The 17,946-nt window shown below is 51.0% G+C and overlaps 1 protein-coding gene across 2 annotated transcripts in view; it reads left to right on the forward strand.

The window, feature by feature from the left end:
- Nucleotides 1-17,946, forward strand: part of LOC140393912 (uncharacterized) — a 428,933-nt gene that overhangs the window by 79,116 nt on the left and 331,871 nt on the right. For both annotated transcript variants that reach the window (XM_072480540.1, XM_072480549.1), the window contains exon 2: nt 5,054-5,163. In XM_072480540.1, coding sequence (XP_072336641.1) covers nt 5,082-5,163 — 82 coding nt within the window. In that variant the 5' untranslated portion in view covers nt 5,054-5,081. The remainder of the gene's footprint in view (nt 1-5,053; nt 5,164-17,946) is intronic.

Here is a 17,946-nt window from a genome sequence, read left to right on the forward strand (position 1 = left end):
GGGGCTAACAGGTCTACATACTTCCTATAAAACTCCACCGGGAACCCATCCGGCCCCGGGGCCTTCCCTGCCTGCATGCTCCCCAGTCCTTTCACCAGCTCCTCCACCCCAATTGGCGCCCCCCAAACCAACCACCTCCTGCTCCTCCACCCTTGGGAACCTCAATTGGTCCTGAAATCGCCACATCCCCTCTTTTCCCCCTGGGGGTTGCGACCTATACAGCTCCTCGTAAAAGGCCTTAAAAGCCTCATTCACTTTCCCCGCACTCCGCACCGTAGTTCCCCTGCCATCTTTGACTCTGCCTATTTCCCTCGCTGCCATCCTCTTACGGAACTGATGTGCCAGCATCCGACTCGCCTTCTCCCCATATTCATATGTCGCCCCCTGTGCCTTCCTCCACTGTGCCTCTGCCTTCCCTGTGGTCAACAGGTTGAACTCCGTCTGGAGAATTTGTCTCTCCCTGGGTAGCCCTCATCAGGAGCCTCTGCATATCTCCGATCCACCCTTAAAATCTCCCCTACTAACCTCTCCCTTTCCCTGCCCTCCCTCTTCACCCTATGAGCCCTGATGGAGATTAACTCCCCCCTAACCATCTCCTTCAGCGCCTCCCATACTACTCCCACCTGCACCTCCCCGTTGTCGTTGGCCTCCAGATACCTTTCGATACACCCCCGCACCCTCCCGCACTCTTCCTCGTATGCCAGCAGTCCCACATCCAGCCTCCACAACGGGCGTTGGTCCTTCTCCTCATCCAGCTCTAGCTCCACCCAATGCGGGGCATGGTCTGAAATGGCTTTGGCCGAATATTCCGTTCGCTCTACTTTCGGGATCAGTGCCCTGACCAAAAAAATCTATCCGGGAGTAGGCCTTATGAACGTGGGAGAAAAAAGAAAATTCTCTGGCCAAAGACTTGGCAAATCTCCATGGATCTACACCCCCCATCTGGTCCATAAACCTCCTGAGCACCTTGGCCGCAGCCGGCCTCTTCCCCGTCCTAGATCTGGAGCGATCTAATGCTGGGTCCAGCACCGTGTTAAAATCCCCACCCATTATCAGGTTCCCTACTTCCAGGTCTGGGATACGCCCCGACATCCGTTTCATGAATCCAGTATTGTCCCAGTTTGGGGCATACACATTCACCAGTACCACCTCCGTCCCCTGCAACCTACCACTCACCATCACGTATCGGCCTCCCTTGTCCGCTACTATGTTCTTGGCCTCGAACGACACATGCTTTCCCTCCATTGCCACCCCTCTATTCTTCGCATCCACTCCCGAATGGAACACCTGTTCCACCCAACCCTTCCTTAACCTGACCTCATCTGCCACCTTCAGATGTGTCTCCTGAAGCATGGCCACGTCTGCCTTCAGTCCGTTTAGGTGCGCGAACACTCGGGCCCTCTTAACCGGCCCATTTAGGCTGGATTGGGAGGTCCCCCCCCCCCCCCAAACACACAGCCACACCCCCTCAGTTCAAGTCCAGTTTTTCCATCTGGATAAAAGTCCAAGCCTCTTCTGGCGTTTCAAAATAATGGTGTCGGTCCTGATAAGTGACCCACAGTCGCGCAGGCTGCAGCATGCCGAACCTGACTCTTTTTTTGTGCAGCACCGCCTTGGCCCGATTGAAGCCAGCTCTCCTCCTTGCCACCTCCGTGCTCCAGTCCTGGTAGACTCGGATCACCGCATTCTCCCATCTACTGCACCGCACCTTCTTGGCCCATCTCAGCACACTTTCTTTATCCGTGAAGCGATGGAACCTTGCCACTATCGCCCTTGGCGGCTCATCAGCCTTGGGTCTCCTCGCCAGGACCCGGTGAGCCCCCTCCAACTCCAAGGGGGTCGGAGGGGCCTCCGCTCCCATCAGCGAGTGGAGCATCGTACTCACATACGCCCCGGCGTCAGCTCCCTCCGCTTCTTCGGGAAGACCCAGAGCCTCTTTTATTGCCGCTCCACTGCTGATCTCGGCCATATATCGTAAGGGGGGGACCTTACTGCACTTTCCCACACGGGATCCGATCAAAAAGGCTCCGTTGGGGCTCCTTTAATGAGCCCGAAAGTCCGTTGTCGCGGGAGCTGCCGAAACGTGTGGCTTAGCTCCGCATCGCCGCAACCTGAAGTCTAGCATCACTTCTTTATATAGTACTCTCTTCAGCTCCCTCCAGTGGCTATTCATAGTACTACATTAACCCTTGTAATGCTGATAGTCATGATAATACCACAAACAGCAGATTGTAACAGTGTCTGAGAACAAGCCATTCAGTAATTCACCTGTAACAAAACTTATTCTTCACAAAACAACCATAAATTGCTTTCTGTAATGTGTCAGAGAATGCATCCCTGCTGGCGCTGTGTCACGTGATTTGTAACGAAGTCCGCATTCAGTGTTTGCAAGGGCTTCAGTACTCCATCTTAAGATTATATGAGCAAAATCCCTAATATTTTGCACTGCGGCTGTACGAACTGGAGCTGCTCCAGTAGGAGGAAGCTGCAGCAGTGGAGCATGTCGCCCAACAGGCCGAGGAGGAGGAGGTGCAACGGAGGCTCAAATGAGGCCGCGCGTGTACCAACAGCGCAAATGTCCAACCATGTTACTTCACAATATCCAACACTGTTACTTCACAATATCCAACCCTGTTACTTCCCAAATATCAACTGTGTTACTTCACAAATATCACGGCCCCGGGTCACTGTCCGTCTGAAGTTTGTACATTCTCCCCATATCTGCGCGTGTCTCACCCTCACAACCCAAAAGGATGTGCCGGATAGGTGGTCTGGCCACGGTAAATTCCCCCTTAATTGGAAAAAAAAAAGAACACTTACCCACCGAGGGATTAGAACACCCACCCACCGAGGTGTTAGCATCTGCACTGGTGTTGGGTGCAGACATTGCAGCCTCTGAGGCTTTATTTCCCTCCTCAGAGGCTAGTTGTGACAGTAGGAGTCAATAGTGCACCTGTGCAGGTGACAAAAATAGGGAGGTTGATGCCAACGATGTGAGTGTGTAGAAACAAATTTCCACATTGGCACCATAGCAAGCATTGTGAGAGGTTCCTCTTTGTTTTCATTTCACGTCTTCCAACATATTGTCACTCATTCATCCCTGAGGTATGAGAGCGTTTTCAATCAGATACCATCAATGCGTCTTTCACAGCACCATGTACCCTTCCCTTGCCATCTGGATACATATATCTCTCAGTTGCAAACAATGGCCCTTGCAATTGAAATGAAAATGAAAATCGCTTATTGTCACAAGTAGGCTTCAAATGAAGTTACTGTGAAAAGCCCCTAGTCACCACATTCCGGCGCCTGTTCGGGGAGGCTGTTACGGGAATTGAACCATGCTGCTGACCTGCCTTGGTCTGCTTTCAAAGCCAGCGATTTAGCTCTGTGCTAAACAGCCCCTAAATGTAAATTGCTTATTGTCACAAGTAGGCTTCAAATGAAGTTACTGTGAAAAACCCCTAGTCGCCACATTCCGGCGCCTGTTCGGGGAGGCTGTTATGGGAATTGAACCGTGCTGCTGGCCTGCCTTGGTCTGCTTTAAAAGCCAGCAATTTAGCCCAGTGTGCTAAACCAGCCCCACTCCAATGCCTTCCTCCTATCTCGCCTCTCCCAATGGACCAACTCCAGTCACTTATAGCAAGCTCCAAAACCCCCTCCTCTCTCGGTGTGAGGATGGCCAGATTTTGGCACACCATCTCCTGCCTTGGCTCTTTCTTGAGAATTGTGGACACTCTCCTCTTGAAAATACAATGCAACATTGCAATGAATTTGAATGTCCTGTACAATAATTCCTTCACATGGATAGTGTCTGAGAATTCCATAGGCTGCACGATCTACACAATCATTAGCCCCCACTAGCCATTCTGGCTTTTGCACTTCTTCCAATCTCTCCAGCCCCCTGAAAAGGCCTCAGGGCAATGTACCTTGCCACTGACCTATGGTCAGTGTACAAGACAATACCCAAATGGACCCTTCCCATAAGTTCCCTTATGTGTACATCCCCATGAAGGAACCTTAATCTTGACAATTGCCACTTGACATTCAATGACATTACCATCGTTGAATCTCCCACTACTCCAGTTGAAATTACCATATAAACACTATGGCTATGTAGAATCCAATGAGAGGGGCAACAGGAATGAACGATCAGGTAGAAATGAACAAAAGATTTATTATAATATACACAAATATCAAAAGTACAACTCCTCTCCTCGAAGGGCTACCTGGAGCAGGTCAGGATTTTTATGTTGAGTGGTTCCCCCTTGTTAAGGGGAAACTCTGCCGCCAATTACTGGGAGAGCTTATACTCTGCTGTGTAAGGGGGGAATCATATAGAGCACAGTCCTTGGCCCCCCCCAAAGGAATCTTGTAGCAAGGGACTCACCCCCTGTCTCCCCAAAAAGTGGAATGAGAGGGTATTTTGGACTGGGTGGGGGAAGAAGGTGGTTGAGGGGAGGGAAAACTGTGGGGTGATTCTGATTGGTAGCAGACACACAGAAGGAGGCACAGTCTCCTTTTATTGGCCAACTTGCTTGGCTGCATATTGGGCACAGTTCTTTCCTACTGCCCATTAAATCTGAGCGGTGGTGGGATGAGGCATTTAAGTTGACTTTAATTGCCCCTCAAGGGTCTGGGTTAAATGATGTGTGGCCAGCCTTCCTGATGTCTCCCCTGTTGCATGTAAAATCATGGCGGGGCCCAGACGGGTGGACCAGCAGTGGTGCAAATGGCACCCTCTTTAATGAGTCCACCTGCTAGTTTTCCCACTCCCCGGTGGCACATAAAATCCAGCCCAAAAAGTCGATAATACTCAGTTTCAATGATAGAGGAAGAAAGACAGAGATATTGTAGAGGTTTGTGGACCGGGAATTAATATGTCGGTGTATAATGATGGGGTAAACCTTGATTTCAAAACAGTAAGTGTCTTACTTCGTGAAGTCAACAAAAATTTAGAAGTTAAAAGTTGGAACGGGAAACCTAAATAACAAGTTTTCATCTGTCTTCCTTGTGCATGGCTTTTGAGTACAATTAAAATTCCATTTGATTCCAGGTGACACAACCAATGGTTTCTACCAGCAATGAAAATGAACCCCTCAATGTCTCTGCTGACTGTCTATGTTTTGATTCTTCAACTCTTTATCGTCGATTCCCTTCAACAAGGTAAGAGATACTAATTCACTGCATTGGAGCTAATGAACTGAAACTATTAACCATTTTTACAATGGCTTTGATGAGTACAAAGGAAGATTTGGAATACGAATAGCCCCTAATTTCATAAAATGGTTCAGTACTTCTCTGAAACAGTTTTGAAAACAAAAACAGTAATGTACTCCATGGGTGGGATTCTCCGCTTGTCGATGCTGATTTCGTAATCGGCGATCGGGTGGAGAATCCCTTTTCCTGCCCGAATCATGGGCGGCGCCTATTTTCTGATGTTCCGCCCCCTCCAAAATGGCATCATCGGGGAGTATGGTGCACGCCATTGAGATGGCCTCAGGACGTTACCTGGGACGTTACGACGGAGCGGTTCACTTGTGCTCTCAATTCTTGTGAACCCCGCATGACGGCTGCGGACTGTGTCCAGCGCCACCACAGTCGAGGGGGGAGCCATCCGCTGGCCGGGGGGGGGGGCTTTGGGAACTGGTGGGGGAGTGGTCCGGGGGTGGCAAGGAGGGGTTCAGGGGGGCACCATCTGGCAGGTCGTGCCCGCATGTGGCCGGCGCCATGTTGTATGGCACAACCGCCACTGGTCTTCGCCATGCGCATGCGCGGCCACGGACTGGGCTATTCTCCGACCGTTTTTGCCGCAGGAGTCGGGACTTCTACTGGCACTGCTGCTAGCCCCTCACTGGTCCCGGAATCGTTGAGGGTTCACTGCCGATTTTGGCATCGTAAAATGCCACAGGTCCTACGCCGGCGTCGGCACTTGGCCGCAGAATCAGAGAATCCAGCCCCATGAGTTTCATGATATCACAACTTAATTTCACAAATTGAAATAGAACGCAGCAATGTGAATATCAAATACTTCTGCTGTGGAAGACAGGTTCATAGACATAGGGCGGAATTCTCCGACCCCCCGCCAGGGATCATGCCACACCGGTCGGGGACCATTGGCAGCGCCCCCCCCCCCCGGCAATTCTCTGGGCCCCGATGGGCCGAGTGGCCATCTGTGTCTGGCCCGTCCCCCCGGCGTGAATTGGACATGGTTCCACACAGCAGGACTTGGCTGGTAGGCCGGCTGGTGCAGTCCTTGGGAGGCGCGAGGGGATTCGGCCCCAGGGGGGGCCCCACAGTGACCTTGCCCGCGATCGGGGCCCACCGATCTGCGGGCGGGCCTGTGCTGTGGGGGCACTCCTTACTTCCGCTCTGGCCCCTGTAGGGCTCTGCCATGGCTGGCGCGGAGAAGACACCCCCCTGCGCATGCGCGGATCCATGCCGGCGGTTCTGCATATGCGCTAACTCGCACCGGCCCTTCGGCACCGGCTGACGTGGCGCCAACCCCTCCGGCTCCGGCCTAGCCCCCGGGAGTGCGGAAGATTCCACAACTTCCAGTCGGCCCAACGCTGGAGTGGTTTGCGCCATTTCTTACGCTGGCGTCGGGCCATCATGGGGATTCGGGAGGATCCCGCCCATAGGCTGAATTCTAACTTAAACTTAATAACAGATGGGTTTGGATCAGGTGAGGGAATGATGGATGGAATTCTCCGCTCCTGCTGCAGTGAATGGAGTTTTGGATGAGCGTCAAATTCTCCTTTCTCACTGGCAGCACTGGCAGGGACAACACGGATTGGAGAATCCGGGCCTATGTCTTCAAAATTTGGGCCAGAATTCTCCAGCCATTGGGATTCCCTGGGCTGGATTCTCTGTATCACCGTGCCAGAGTTTTGGTTCAGCAGGATGCTCCGTTACGCCGGCTGGTCAATGAGGTTTCTCATTGTAGGGCAACGCCACGCCATCGGGAAACCCCCAGGCTGCTGGCAAAATGGAGCATCCCGCCGGCGGAAAATCCAGCCCCCTTTTCCCACTGGCAGTGCACCACCACCCGTGGGTTCCCCAGTGCCAAAGGGTAACTTCAAAGTGGCGAGATGAGAGAACCTGCCACCAGCGAATGTCGCATCGCCGAAAAACTCACTGCTGGGGGACCGGAGAATCCAACCCGTGATTCCCAATCCAAACATGTCTTCAAGATGTCTATTTCTGCCTTTAACTGAAGCTGGAAGTTGGCCTGGGTGACTAACCAGATCCAAGGCAGCAGGTTGCAGCTGTAGGCCTCTGCTTTTGAAATTTCATGAGCATCAGAGACCTCGACAGCTTCCTCACAGCATAGATTTGGTGGATTCAGGAGGAAAATACCTACCTGCTGGATCTGGGTGCCGGATTGAAGAACCTCCATGAGTGGGACGCTCCACAAGATTTTCCCCACCAGGCCTCATTCTAACAGCTACCTTCTGACCAGACATGAATTTTCAAACCACCAGTAGGCCTTAGCTGATCCTCCTCCAACCAAGTCCCACTGCCATAAGGTCCCATTCTTCACCAAAATGCTGCCCAATCTGCACACCACCATGGGTCCTTAATCCACCCATTTCTGGTAGTCCCCGATCTTCTCCCCCCCAGGACCCAATCCCGAATCCCGCACCACCACCAGCAAACACCGACACTTCCACCAGCTTCCTGATTTACACACATCACCCCCCCCCCCCCCCCAACACCGTTACCAACCAGGCCCGGATCTCCACCCTCAGCCACACCCCACTCTGGCTGATCCTTTGTTCCCAGCGCACACATCAGGAGTGGCATTTTGCATTAGGTGTCAGAGACTTGGTGTCAAAGAGAGGTAAGTGCATTGCAGCCACTCGTTTCGAGATTGGAGTGCCCTTAGTGAATGGAATGCACTTACCTCTCTTTGATGTAGTTGATGTTTGCAAACACTGGGGTTTCAGCATAGAGTCACTCCCATGAAAGGAGATGAATGAATCAAGGCTGCAGCTATTTTGTGGAAGCTGCCAATCGCAGCACACTACTATAAATGAATGAAAGGATTGCAGCTTCAGGATCTGAGGGATTTAAAAACAGGACACAGCTGCTCTCTTTCCAGGAATGGACACATGGTACCTCTAGGTAAGTGTACAACTGTAGTTTCTATCACTGCTCCTGTCTGGAGCTCTCTCGCTTCCGGACAGGTGTCTTTTTTCTGTGGGGTTTGTGGGGGGGGCGGAGGTTCCTCTAGTTAGGATGTCCCTGTGGGGGGGGCCCTCTAGTTACAGAGTTTCTGAAAGGGTTATTTTAGTTAGGGGGACCCTATGATGGGGTCCTCTAAGAAGGAGGTACCTGTGGGGGGGTTCCCCCCTAGTAATAGGGTCCGTGTGGGGGGTCTCCCTGGTTAGGAAGTCCCGGGGGACACGGTCGGATCATTTCATACTTGATGGGAGGGTGTCACCCAGAAAATCCGGTGATGGAGGGCTGCTTTGCAATGCCGGGGGGGGGGCTGATTTGCGGTGCGTTTTCCTCGAGAATCCCCCATATTCCTGGCATGTATAAATTTGGAAGGTGAGGAATTGCTTCCTGATTTACACTGCCAGGAGAATGTGAATTGGTAGCAATTCTACTCCAGCAGGAGAACATCTCCCAACCGGAGAATCTCACCCCCTCCTGTCTTAAATAGCTGTGGAGAGGGACTGAAGAGGAAAATACCACAAGCAAAAAATGAACATGAGAATAGAATCCCCTTACCCCTGCATGTTTACTTCCCTCGAGTGCCCATCAAATTTTCCTTTGAAACCATTGATTTTCTCTCTCCTTCCACCACCAACCTCACAGGGAGTGAATTCCAGGTCATTACCACTTGTTGCGTCAGAAAATTCTTCCTCACATCCTCCTATATCTCTTGGTCCAAAACCTTCAAGGTGTGTCCCCTCATCCTTTATCAATTGGTTAAAGGGAAGACCTTTTCTTTGTGTACCTTATCTAAACCTGCCAGCATCTTGCACACCTCCAACAAATCTCGTCTCAGAGGGTGATTCGCTCAAAAATTGAGAAAGACCGGGATTCTCTCTTCAGGAGCCTAAGTGCCTCCGCCAGCGGAGAATCGGGACTGGTGTCTTGCGCTGGGAGCGGGGTCCAAGTGCGATTCTCACTCATTAACCATATAAATATATGCATAGTGGAGAGCTCGCCGGATTCCTTCAGAATATCGGTATCAGGCTGCCATTTTGAGTGGTGGGCCGATGCCGAGGTTCAACGGCGGGCCCTCCTCCCCACAATGCTAATCCACCCCCTCCCCGTCCCTGCTGACAAGGGAGAGCATCGTTCCCCCTCCCACCATGGGAATAACGGGTCACCTTCCACATCACACATGCATGTAGGTGATCTGACGCCCCCCCCCCCCTCACCCCCCACCGACTACCTCAGCCCTACACATCAGACTCTCCATCAGTCACCCCCATCAACCCCCCAATCAGACCTCCATCAGTCACCCTCATCAGACCCCCCCCCCCATCAGTCACTCCTTCTGGAAAACTGAAGAGCTGAAGAGCAGTACAGACAGTAGAGTTAAAAATCAGTGCATTTTTACCTACCTTTCCCTAACATCTGCTGCCTCAGAAAATAGTGTTTAAAGCAGTGGCTGTTACAAGTGTCAGAGGCTTCCTCGAAAGCCAAGTAAAATTGAAAGTGTTTTAAATCCCCTGACAGCCTTTGAAATGCAAATCTTCTGGAGAATAGCAGGAAGCGTGCCAGGCGTAATGTGGGGGGAGGAATTGCACCATATATTTTGAGTTTTGAAACCATGGGCAGTTGGATATGCTCAATATTTTGTCTGTTGTGAACGGCCAAAGAGCATGCTGTTTAGTACAATCCCCTAGTCTTTGGAATGTTGGAACTCATGACTTACACATTTAGCATCACGCTGGCATTGAAATTCACATACCATAGTACATTTGTGTGATAGGCAGATGGTCTTTTTGGCTTGAAGGCAATATTCTGTGAGTGACAAATACCACCCATGTTGCTTCTGCATAATAGTACCGTAAAACAACTAGCTTCAACTGCTTCTCAAATGTTTGAGATATCTTTCCCCTGCCGGATAATCTTTGGTAGACGTAAACAATTTTCAGGACTGTGAAAGTGGCAGCCACAGACCCGTTCAGGCTTGTGTGATATACAGTGATCAGGATGTCCATTGTCCTGCAGGATAAGTAGGCCGTACATTAGATGTGATTTTGCAATGGGACAACATTTGCTAAATAATCCTGAGTGCGAAGAATAACACTGACAACCAATTTAAAGTTATCAGTTGGTCGCCCAGGAGCAGCATGGTGGCACAGTAGCTAGCACTGCTGCCTCACAGCACCAGGGAACCAGGTTTGATTCTGGCCTAGGGTGACTGTGTGAAGTTAACACATTCTCCTTGTGTCTGTGTGGGTTTCCTCCGGGTGATCCAGTTTTCTCTCACAGTCCAAAGATGTGCAGGTTAGATGGATTGGCCATTCTAAATTGTCCCTTCGAGTCCAACACTTAGGTGGGGTTATGGGTTTACAGGGAGTAGGCCTATAGGTAGGGTGCTGTGTTGTATAGACACGGTGGGCCAAATGCCCTCCTTCTGCACTGTAGGGATTCTATTCTAGTTAAACTGATTTCCCACAGATATGAATTAAAGGCTGTGTGGAGTTTGCATCTTCTCCCTGTGTCTGGGTGGGTTTCCTCCGGGTGCTCCAGTTTCCTCCCACAGTCCAAAAATGTGCAGGTTAGGTGGATTGACCATGATCATTATGTGGGGTAATGGCGATAGGACGATGGAATGGGCCGAGATAGATTGCTCTTTCGGAGGTTCGTTGCAGACTCGATGGGCCGAATGGCCACCTTCTGCACAGTAGGGATTCAACATAGCTCGCTTACATGAATGATCTTTAGTGCAATCATTGGTTACATTTGCTGTACACAAGCATATCGAGAGTTATTAATGCTCAAATTGAGAATGGCAAATATTGAGAGCATTTTCTTCTGTGGAAACATTTGGAATCAAAGCAAGATAAAATTGGAAATAAAAATAGAAAGTGTTGGAAATACATCTGAGGAAAGAGAAACAGAATTAACATTTTGAGTTGAAACTGTTGATCTCTTCAGAAGGTAGTAATGTGATAGGCTTTATGCCATTGACAGTGGGTAGGTCGGGGGAGGACAATCAAAATGGAAGTTCTGGGATAGAACCGGGGTGGGAATGATTAAATAACAAAGATGTTGATGCACAATCAATGACCACTTAAAGTGAGGTTGCAGTCCAACTGAAGGCTTTAATAAGCTAGATATTTCCCCCAGCAGCTCAGGTACAGAATGAAGGCTGCTGGGGCGGCACGGGTTCTTATACCCCGCCTAGCAGGATGGAGCTACCATACATCCTAGCCAATAGCAAGCATACAGTTTCCACCAATGGTGCTTCAGCCTATCAGGTACCGTAATACCTATAATACCACATTCACCCCCTGTTTAAAAAGAGTCCGGCGGGGGTGGTGGCCTGAAACTACAAAATATGGCAACGTGGTAGAATTAGGTATGGAGGTACCGTAATACCTCCGTACAGTGTTTTGAACCTATTTACAATTCTGATATCTATGTACATTTGATGGTTTACATTTACAGTTTACAATTAAAAAATGGAGCAATTAGATTACAATTCACTGTCTACAATTTAAAATGAAGCAATCAGTCGATCGGGTGCCCTGGTCGTCCTCTGTGATTGACGGACCTTTGGCGGTGACTCTGGTGGAGGCGCGGCATCTGTGACTCCGGGAGCCTGGCTTTGATCTCCATGGCTGCTTCGGCACCCCTAGACGGCGCTGTTGGGGAAAACGGATGACCTGGGAAGGGAGCGCCTGCGGGAAGCGTTGGTGGGTAGAAGGGCCTAGATGGGGCCGGCAGAAGGACCAATCCTCCTGTAAGGTGCTGCGGTGGAGGGGAGGGTGGGATTGGTGGCTGGGGTGTGCGTGGGGTTCCGGCGGGCACCAGGTCCCGTAGGGAGACCGTTTCTTGTCGGCCGTCGGGTTACGCCACGTAGGCGTACTGGGGTTAGCATGGAGCAGATGGACCCTCTCGACCAACGGGTCCGACTTGTGCGCCCGCACGTGTTTTCGGAGCAGTATGGGTCCGGGTGCTGCCAGCCAGGTCGGGAGCAAGGTCCCGGAGGAGGACTTCCTGGGGAAGACAAGGAGACGTTCGTGAGGTGTCTGGTTGGTTGTTGGACAAAGCAGTGACCGAATGGAGTGGAGGGCATCCGGGAGGACTTCCTGCCCGTGGGAGACTGGGAGGTTCCTGGACCATAGGGCCAGTAGGTCGGTCTTCCAGTCTGTTCCCTTCTCCCTCTCTACCTGTCCGTTACCCCGGAGGTTATAACTGGTCGTCCTGCTTGAGGTGATGCCCTTGCTGAGCAGGAATTGACGCAGTTCGTCGCTCATAAAGGAGGACCCCCTATCACTGTGTAAGTGGGGAACCCGAACAGTGCAAAGATGCTATGGAGGGCCTTGATGACGGTGGTTGTGGTCATGTCGGGGCAGGGGATGGCGAATGGGAACCGGGAGTACTCGTCAATCACGTTCAGGAAGTACGTGTTGCGGTCGGTGGAGTGGAGGGGGCCTTTGAAGTCCATGCTGAGGCGTTCAAAAGGACGGGAAGCCTTTATCAGGTGCGCTTTCTCTGGTCGGTTGAAGTGCGGTTTGCACTCCGCGCAGATTTGGCAGTCCCTGGTGGCTGTCCTGACCTCCTCGATGGAGTAGGGCAGGTTGCGGGTCTTGACAAAATGGAAAAAGCGAGTGACCCCGGGAGGCAGAAGTCCTCGCGGAGGGCTCGGAGGCGGTCCACTTTTGCGGTGGCACATGTGCCGCGGGACAGGGCGTCAGGAGGTTCATTTAGCTTCCCGGGACGATACAAGATCTCGTAGTTGTAGGTGGAGAGTTTGATCCTCCACTGCAAGATCTTGTCGTTTTTTAACTTGCCCCGCTGTGCATTATCAAACATGAAAGCAACCGACCGTTGGTCCGTGAGGAGAGTGAATCTCCTGCCGGCCAGGTAATGCCTCCAATGTCGCACAGCTTCTATTATGGCCTGGGCCTCCTTTTAGACTGAAGACTGGCAGATTTCGGAAGCATGGAAGGTACGAGAGAAGAAGGCCACCGGTCTGCCCCCGTGGTTGAGGGTGGTGCCAGAGCTACGTCGGACACATTGCTCTTGACCTGGAAGTGGAGGGACTCGTCGATGGCGTGCATCGTGGCCTTTGCAATGTCTGCTTTGATACGGCTGAAGGCCTGGCGGGCCTCTATCATCAGGGAAAAACTGTGGATTGGATCAGGGGACGGGCCTTGACCACTTAGTTGGGGAACCACTGGGCGTAGTAGCTAAAAAACCTGAAGCAACGCTTCAGGGCCTTGGAGCAGTGAGGGAGGGGGAACTCCATAAGGGGGTGCATGGGTTCAGGGTTGGGGCCTATAACTCCATTTCGCACTACGTAGCTGAGGATGGCTAGGCGGTCGGTGCTAAACACGCATTTATTCTTGTATGTAAGGTTAAGGATTTTTGAGGTCTGGAGAAATTTTCGGAGGTTGGTGTCGTGGTCCTGCCGGTCATGGAGGCAGATGGTGACATTATCGAGATACGGGAATGTTGCCCGTAAATCGTACCGGTCAACCATTCGGTCCATCTCTCGTTGGAAGACCGAGACCCCGTTAGTGACACCAAAGGGAACCCTTAAGAAGTGATAGAGCCGCCCATCTGCCTCGAAGGCAGTGTATTTGCGGTCACTAGTGCGGATGGGGAGCTGGTGGTAGGCGGACTTGAGATCCACCGTGGAGAAGACCTTATAATGCGCGATCCTGTTTACGATGTCGGATATGCGAGGGAGAGGGTATGCGTCCAGCTGCGTAAACCTGTTGATGGTCTGACTGTAGTCGATGACCATCCTATGCTTCTCCCCGGTCTTTACCACCACTACTTGAGCTCTCCAGGGACTGTTACTGGCTTCAATGACCCCTTCCCTCAGTAGCCTTTGGACCTCTGACCTAATAAAGATCCGGTCCTGGGCACTGTACCATCTGCTCCTGGTGGCAACGAGTTTGCAATCCGGAGTGAGGTTCGCAAACAGGGAAGGCAGGTCGACCTTAAGGATCGCGAGGCCGCAGACAGTAAGGGGGGGTATAGGCCCGCCGAATTTGAAGGTTAGACTTTGGAGGTTACACTGGAAGTCTAAACCCAGGAGTGTAGCCACGCAGAGGTGGGGAAGGACGTAGAGATGGAAATTTTTGAACTCCCTTCCCTGGACTGTGAGGTTTGCTATACAAAACCCCTTTACCTCCACTGAGTGTGAAACGGAGGCCAGGGAGATTTTTTGATTAACGGGGTGGATGAGGAGAGAACAGTGCCTTACCGTGTCAGGGTCTATGAAGCTCTCCGGGCTCCCAGAGTCGATTAGGCCGGACGTCTCGTGCCCGTTGATGAATGCGGTCGTTGTAGCAGTTGAGAGTGTTCGAGGCCGAGACTGATCCAAGGTCACCGAGGCTAATCGCAACAGTTGAGAGTTCTCTTCGGGCAGTGCGTGGTCAGCCAAGCTGGGGTCCTGGGGGTTCATCCAAGATGGCGGCTCCCATTGGTCGCACTTGGCTGGGGGTGCACAAAATGGCGGCACCCATCCCTCCAATGTGACGTCCGCGGAACAAGATGGCGGCGCCCGTGGTCCGCACGTGGCCCTGGGATATGAAGATGGTGGCGACCGCTGGCGGCATGGGGACCGTGGAGAAGTTTGTGGTTGCGGTTCGCATTCACCACCGGAGACCGCGGCAACCGCACGGGCCTGACATACCCCCACGAAATGGCCCTTTTTGCCGCATCCCTTGCAGGTGGATGCGTGGGCCGGGCAGCGCTGGCGGGGGTGCTTGGCCTGCCCGCAAAAGTAGCAATGGGGCCCCCCGGTGTTGCCAGGCTGCCTTGCAGCGCAGGCCTGTGGGGAGATGGGGGAAGTCTTGGGGTCGGCCGCGGAGGGGTTCCACGCTACCCAGGGGGCTGCCGCGTGGTCGGGAACGTAAGCGTGGGTGTTCCTCGAGGCCACGTCCAGGGAGCCTGCAAGGGCCCGTGCCTCCCTGAGACCCAGAGTGTCTTTTTCTAACAGTCGCTGGCGGATTTGTGAGGATAGCATACCTGCCACGAAAGAGTCCCGAACTAAGAGTCCCGTGTGTTCGCTCGCCGAAACTTGCGGGCAGCTGCAGCTTCTTCCCAACACCAGGAGTGCACGGTAGAATTCTTCCAGCGATTCCCCAGGGGTTTGTCGCCTTGTTGCAAGCAGGTGCCGGGCGTAGACCTGGTTTACCGAGCGAATATAGTGTCCTTTTACAGCTCTATTGCTGCATCGAAGACTTCCGCTTCCTCGATGAGGGTGTAAATCTCCGGGCTCACCCTTGAGTGCAGGACTTGCAGTTTCTGCTCTCCCATGGTTGTGTTTTCGGCCGTCCCGAGATACCCTTTAAAGCACGCCAGCCAGTGCTTAAAGATTGCCGCTGAGTTCGCCGCGTGGGGGCTAAGTTGCAGACACTCCGGCTTGATTCGGAGCTCCATCCTTTCTTCTTAAAAATCTAGCTTATTAAATTGATGCACAATCAATGACCACTAAAGCGAGGTTGTAGTCCAACTGAAGGCTTTAATAAGCTATATGTTTCCCCCAGCAGCTCAGGCACAGAATGAAGGCTGTTGGGGCAGCACGGGTTCTTATACCCCGCCTAGCAGGGCGGAGCTACCATACATCCTAACCAATAGCAAGCATATAGTTTCCACCAATGGTGCTTCAGCCTATCAGGTACCTATAATACCACAGCTGTCATGGAACAAAAGTCAAAAGGAATTGTAATGGTTGTAGTAAAGCGTCAAAGCATTTGGCCAGTGTAAGAGTGAGCGCCAGAATAATGAACATTTCCATCTGAAAGCAAAAGGATGAAAAGCAAGATTAAGACTGGCATATGTCAAAAAAACGCAGAATCAAAATAGAGGGCAGATTTCATGGTCTGAAGCTATTGAACTCAATATCGAATCAAAAAAGTTGTAAAGTTTGTAATTGGAAGATGATGTGCTGTTCCTCCCGCTTCTCGATTCGTAGACGTACAGCACAGAAGGCGACTGTTCGGCCCATCATCTCCATGCCGATCAACAAAGATATAGCTACTCTAATCCCATTTTCCAGCACTTCCCTCATAGCCCTGGACGTTATGACAGCACAAGTGAATATCTAAATGCTTCTTAAATGATGTGGAGATGCTGGCATTGGACTGTGGTGGACGCAGTAAGAAGTCTTACAACACCAGGTTAAAGTCCAACAGGCTTATTTGGAATCATGAGCTTTCGGAGCATAGCTCCTTCATCAGGTGAATGAAGGAGCTAAGCTCCGAAAGCTCGTGATTCCAAATAAACCTGCTGTACTTTAACCTGGTGTTGTAAGAATTCTTACTGTGCTTCTTAAATGTTCCGAGTTTCTGACTCAACCTCCCTTCCAGGTAGTGAGTTCCAGACACACAGCACCCTTTGCGTGAATAAGTATCTCCTCAGCTTCTCCTTTAACCTTCTACCTCTTACCCTAAATCTATGCCCCTTGGTTTTGACACCTCTACGAACAGAAAAATGCCTTTGTATATACCCTGTCTATGCCCTTCATTATCTGGCGCATCTCTATGAGGCCCCTCTAAACCTTCGCTGCTCCAAGGAAAACAGCCCCAGTCCATGCTATCCTTCCTCTTAACTCAGACCCTCCAGCCAAGGCAGCATCCCGGTAAATCTCCTCTGCACCCTCTCCAGTGCAATCACATCCTTCCTATATGTGGTGACCAGAACTGTACACAGTCCTTCAGTTGTGGCCTAACCAGCAATTTATATATTTCCAGCATGACGTCCCTGCTCTTCATAGATCATACAACATACAGTGCAAAAGGAGGTCATCCGGTCCATCATGTTTACACTGAAGGAGCACCCTACCTAAACCCACACTTCCACCCTGTCCCCGTAACCCAGCAACCCCACCTAACTTTTGGACACTACAGGGCAATTTCTTCCATCAAGCTGTTTTTCCCTCACCAATGTCACCCTTTTCCCACCCCGCTTGGGCCATCTGTTCCCTGTTTCTAGTTGCTCTTTGATAGACTGCTTGCCTTTGTTTTGCTATTAACACATTCTAATCTCTTTATGTGCCACTACCAGCATCTTTCTTAACCTTGATCATTTACATTCCTTTTGTATTTCTGTCCAAGACACTTTTGTCAATCTCCATCTATCGCTGGTCCTCTATGCAGCCCCAATGCTCCACCCCTCCCCCACCACACACACACAACAGTGTAAATCTGACCCTATTTCCAGTTTTCTCCAGCTTTGACAAAGAGTCACCACGACTCGAAACATTAGCTCTCTTCTCTCTCCATGCTGTCAGATCTGCTGAGATTGTCCAATATTTTCTATTTTTGCTTCAGAATCCAAAATCTGCTGTAATTTGCTTTTATACAAAATGGATAGTTTGAGGCGAGATGAAATGTAATCCAGGAAAGTGTGAAGTGATGGGTTTTGGAAGGAGTAATGAGCAAAGCTGAAATAAATTGAAAAGTACAATTTTAAAAGGGGTACAGGAATGAAGAGACCGAGGGTGTATTAACACATAATGTTGAAGGTGGGAGAACAATTAGATAAGGCTATTAAAACACTATGGGATCTTTGGGTTTAATAATAGAGACCAAGTACAAAAGTCAGTTATTTATAGTAAGCTTTTATAAATCACTGGGTAGGCCTCAACTGGAACATTGGCCTGGATTCATCCTGAGTCAGAATGAGTCAAGACTCCTTTAAAAATGGCAGGCATGTCCTGATTGTACTATTCCTGAACTCATTCCTGGGCTGTCCGATTTTTGGGAGTGCCTTTAAACGGTGTGGGCAAAT

The sequence above is a fragment of the Scyliorhinus torazame genome, chromosome 2, assembly GCF_047496885.1.
Source record: "Scyliorhinus torazame isolate Kashiwa2021f chromosome 2, sScyTor2.1, whole genome shotgun sequence".
Classification (NCBI taxonomy): domain Eukaryota; kingdom Metazoa; phylum Chordata; class Chondrichthyes; order Carcharhiniformes; family Scyliorhinidae; genus Scyliorhinus; species Scyliorhinus torazame.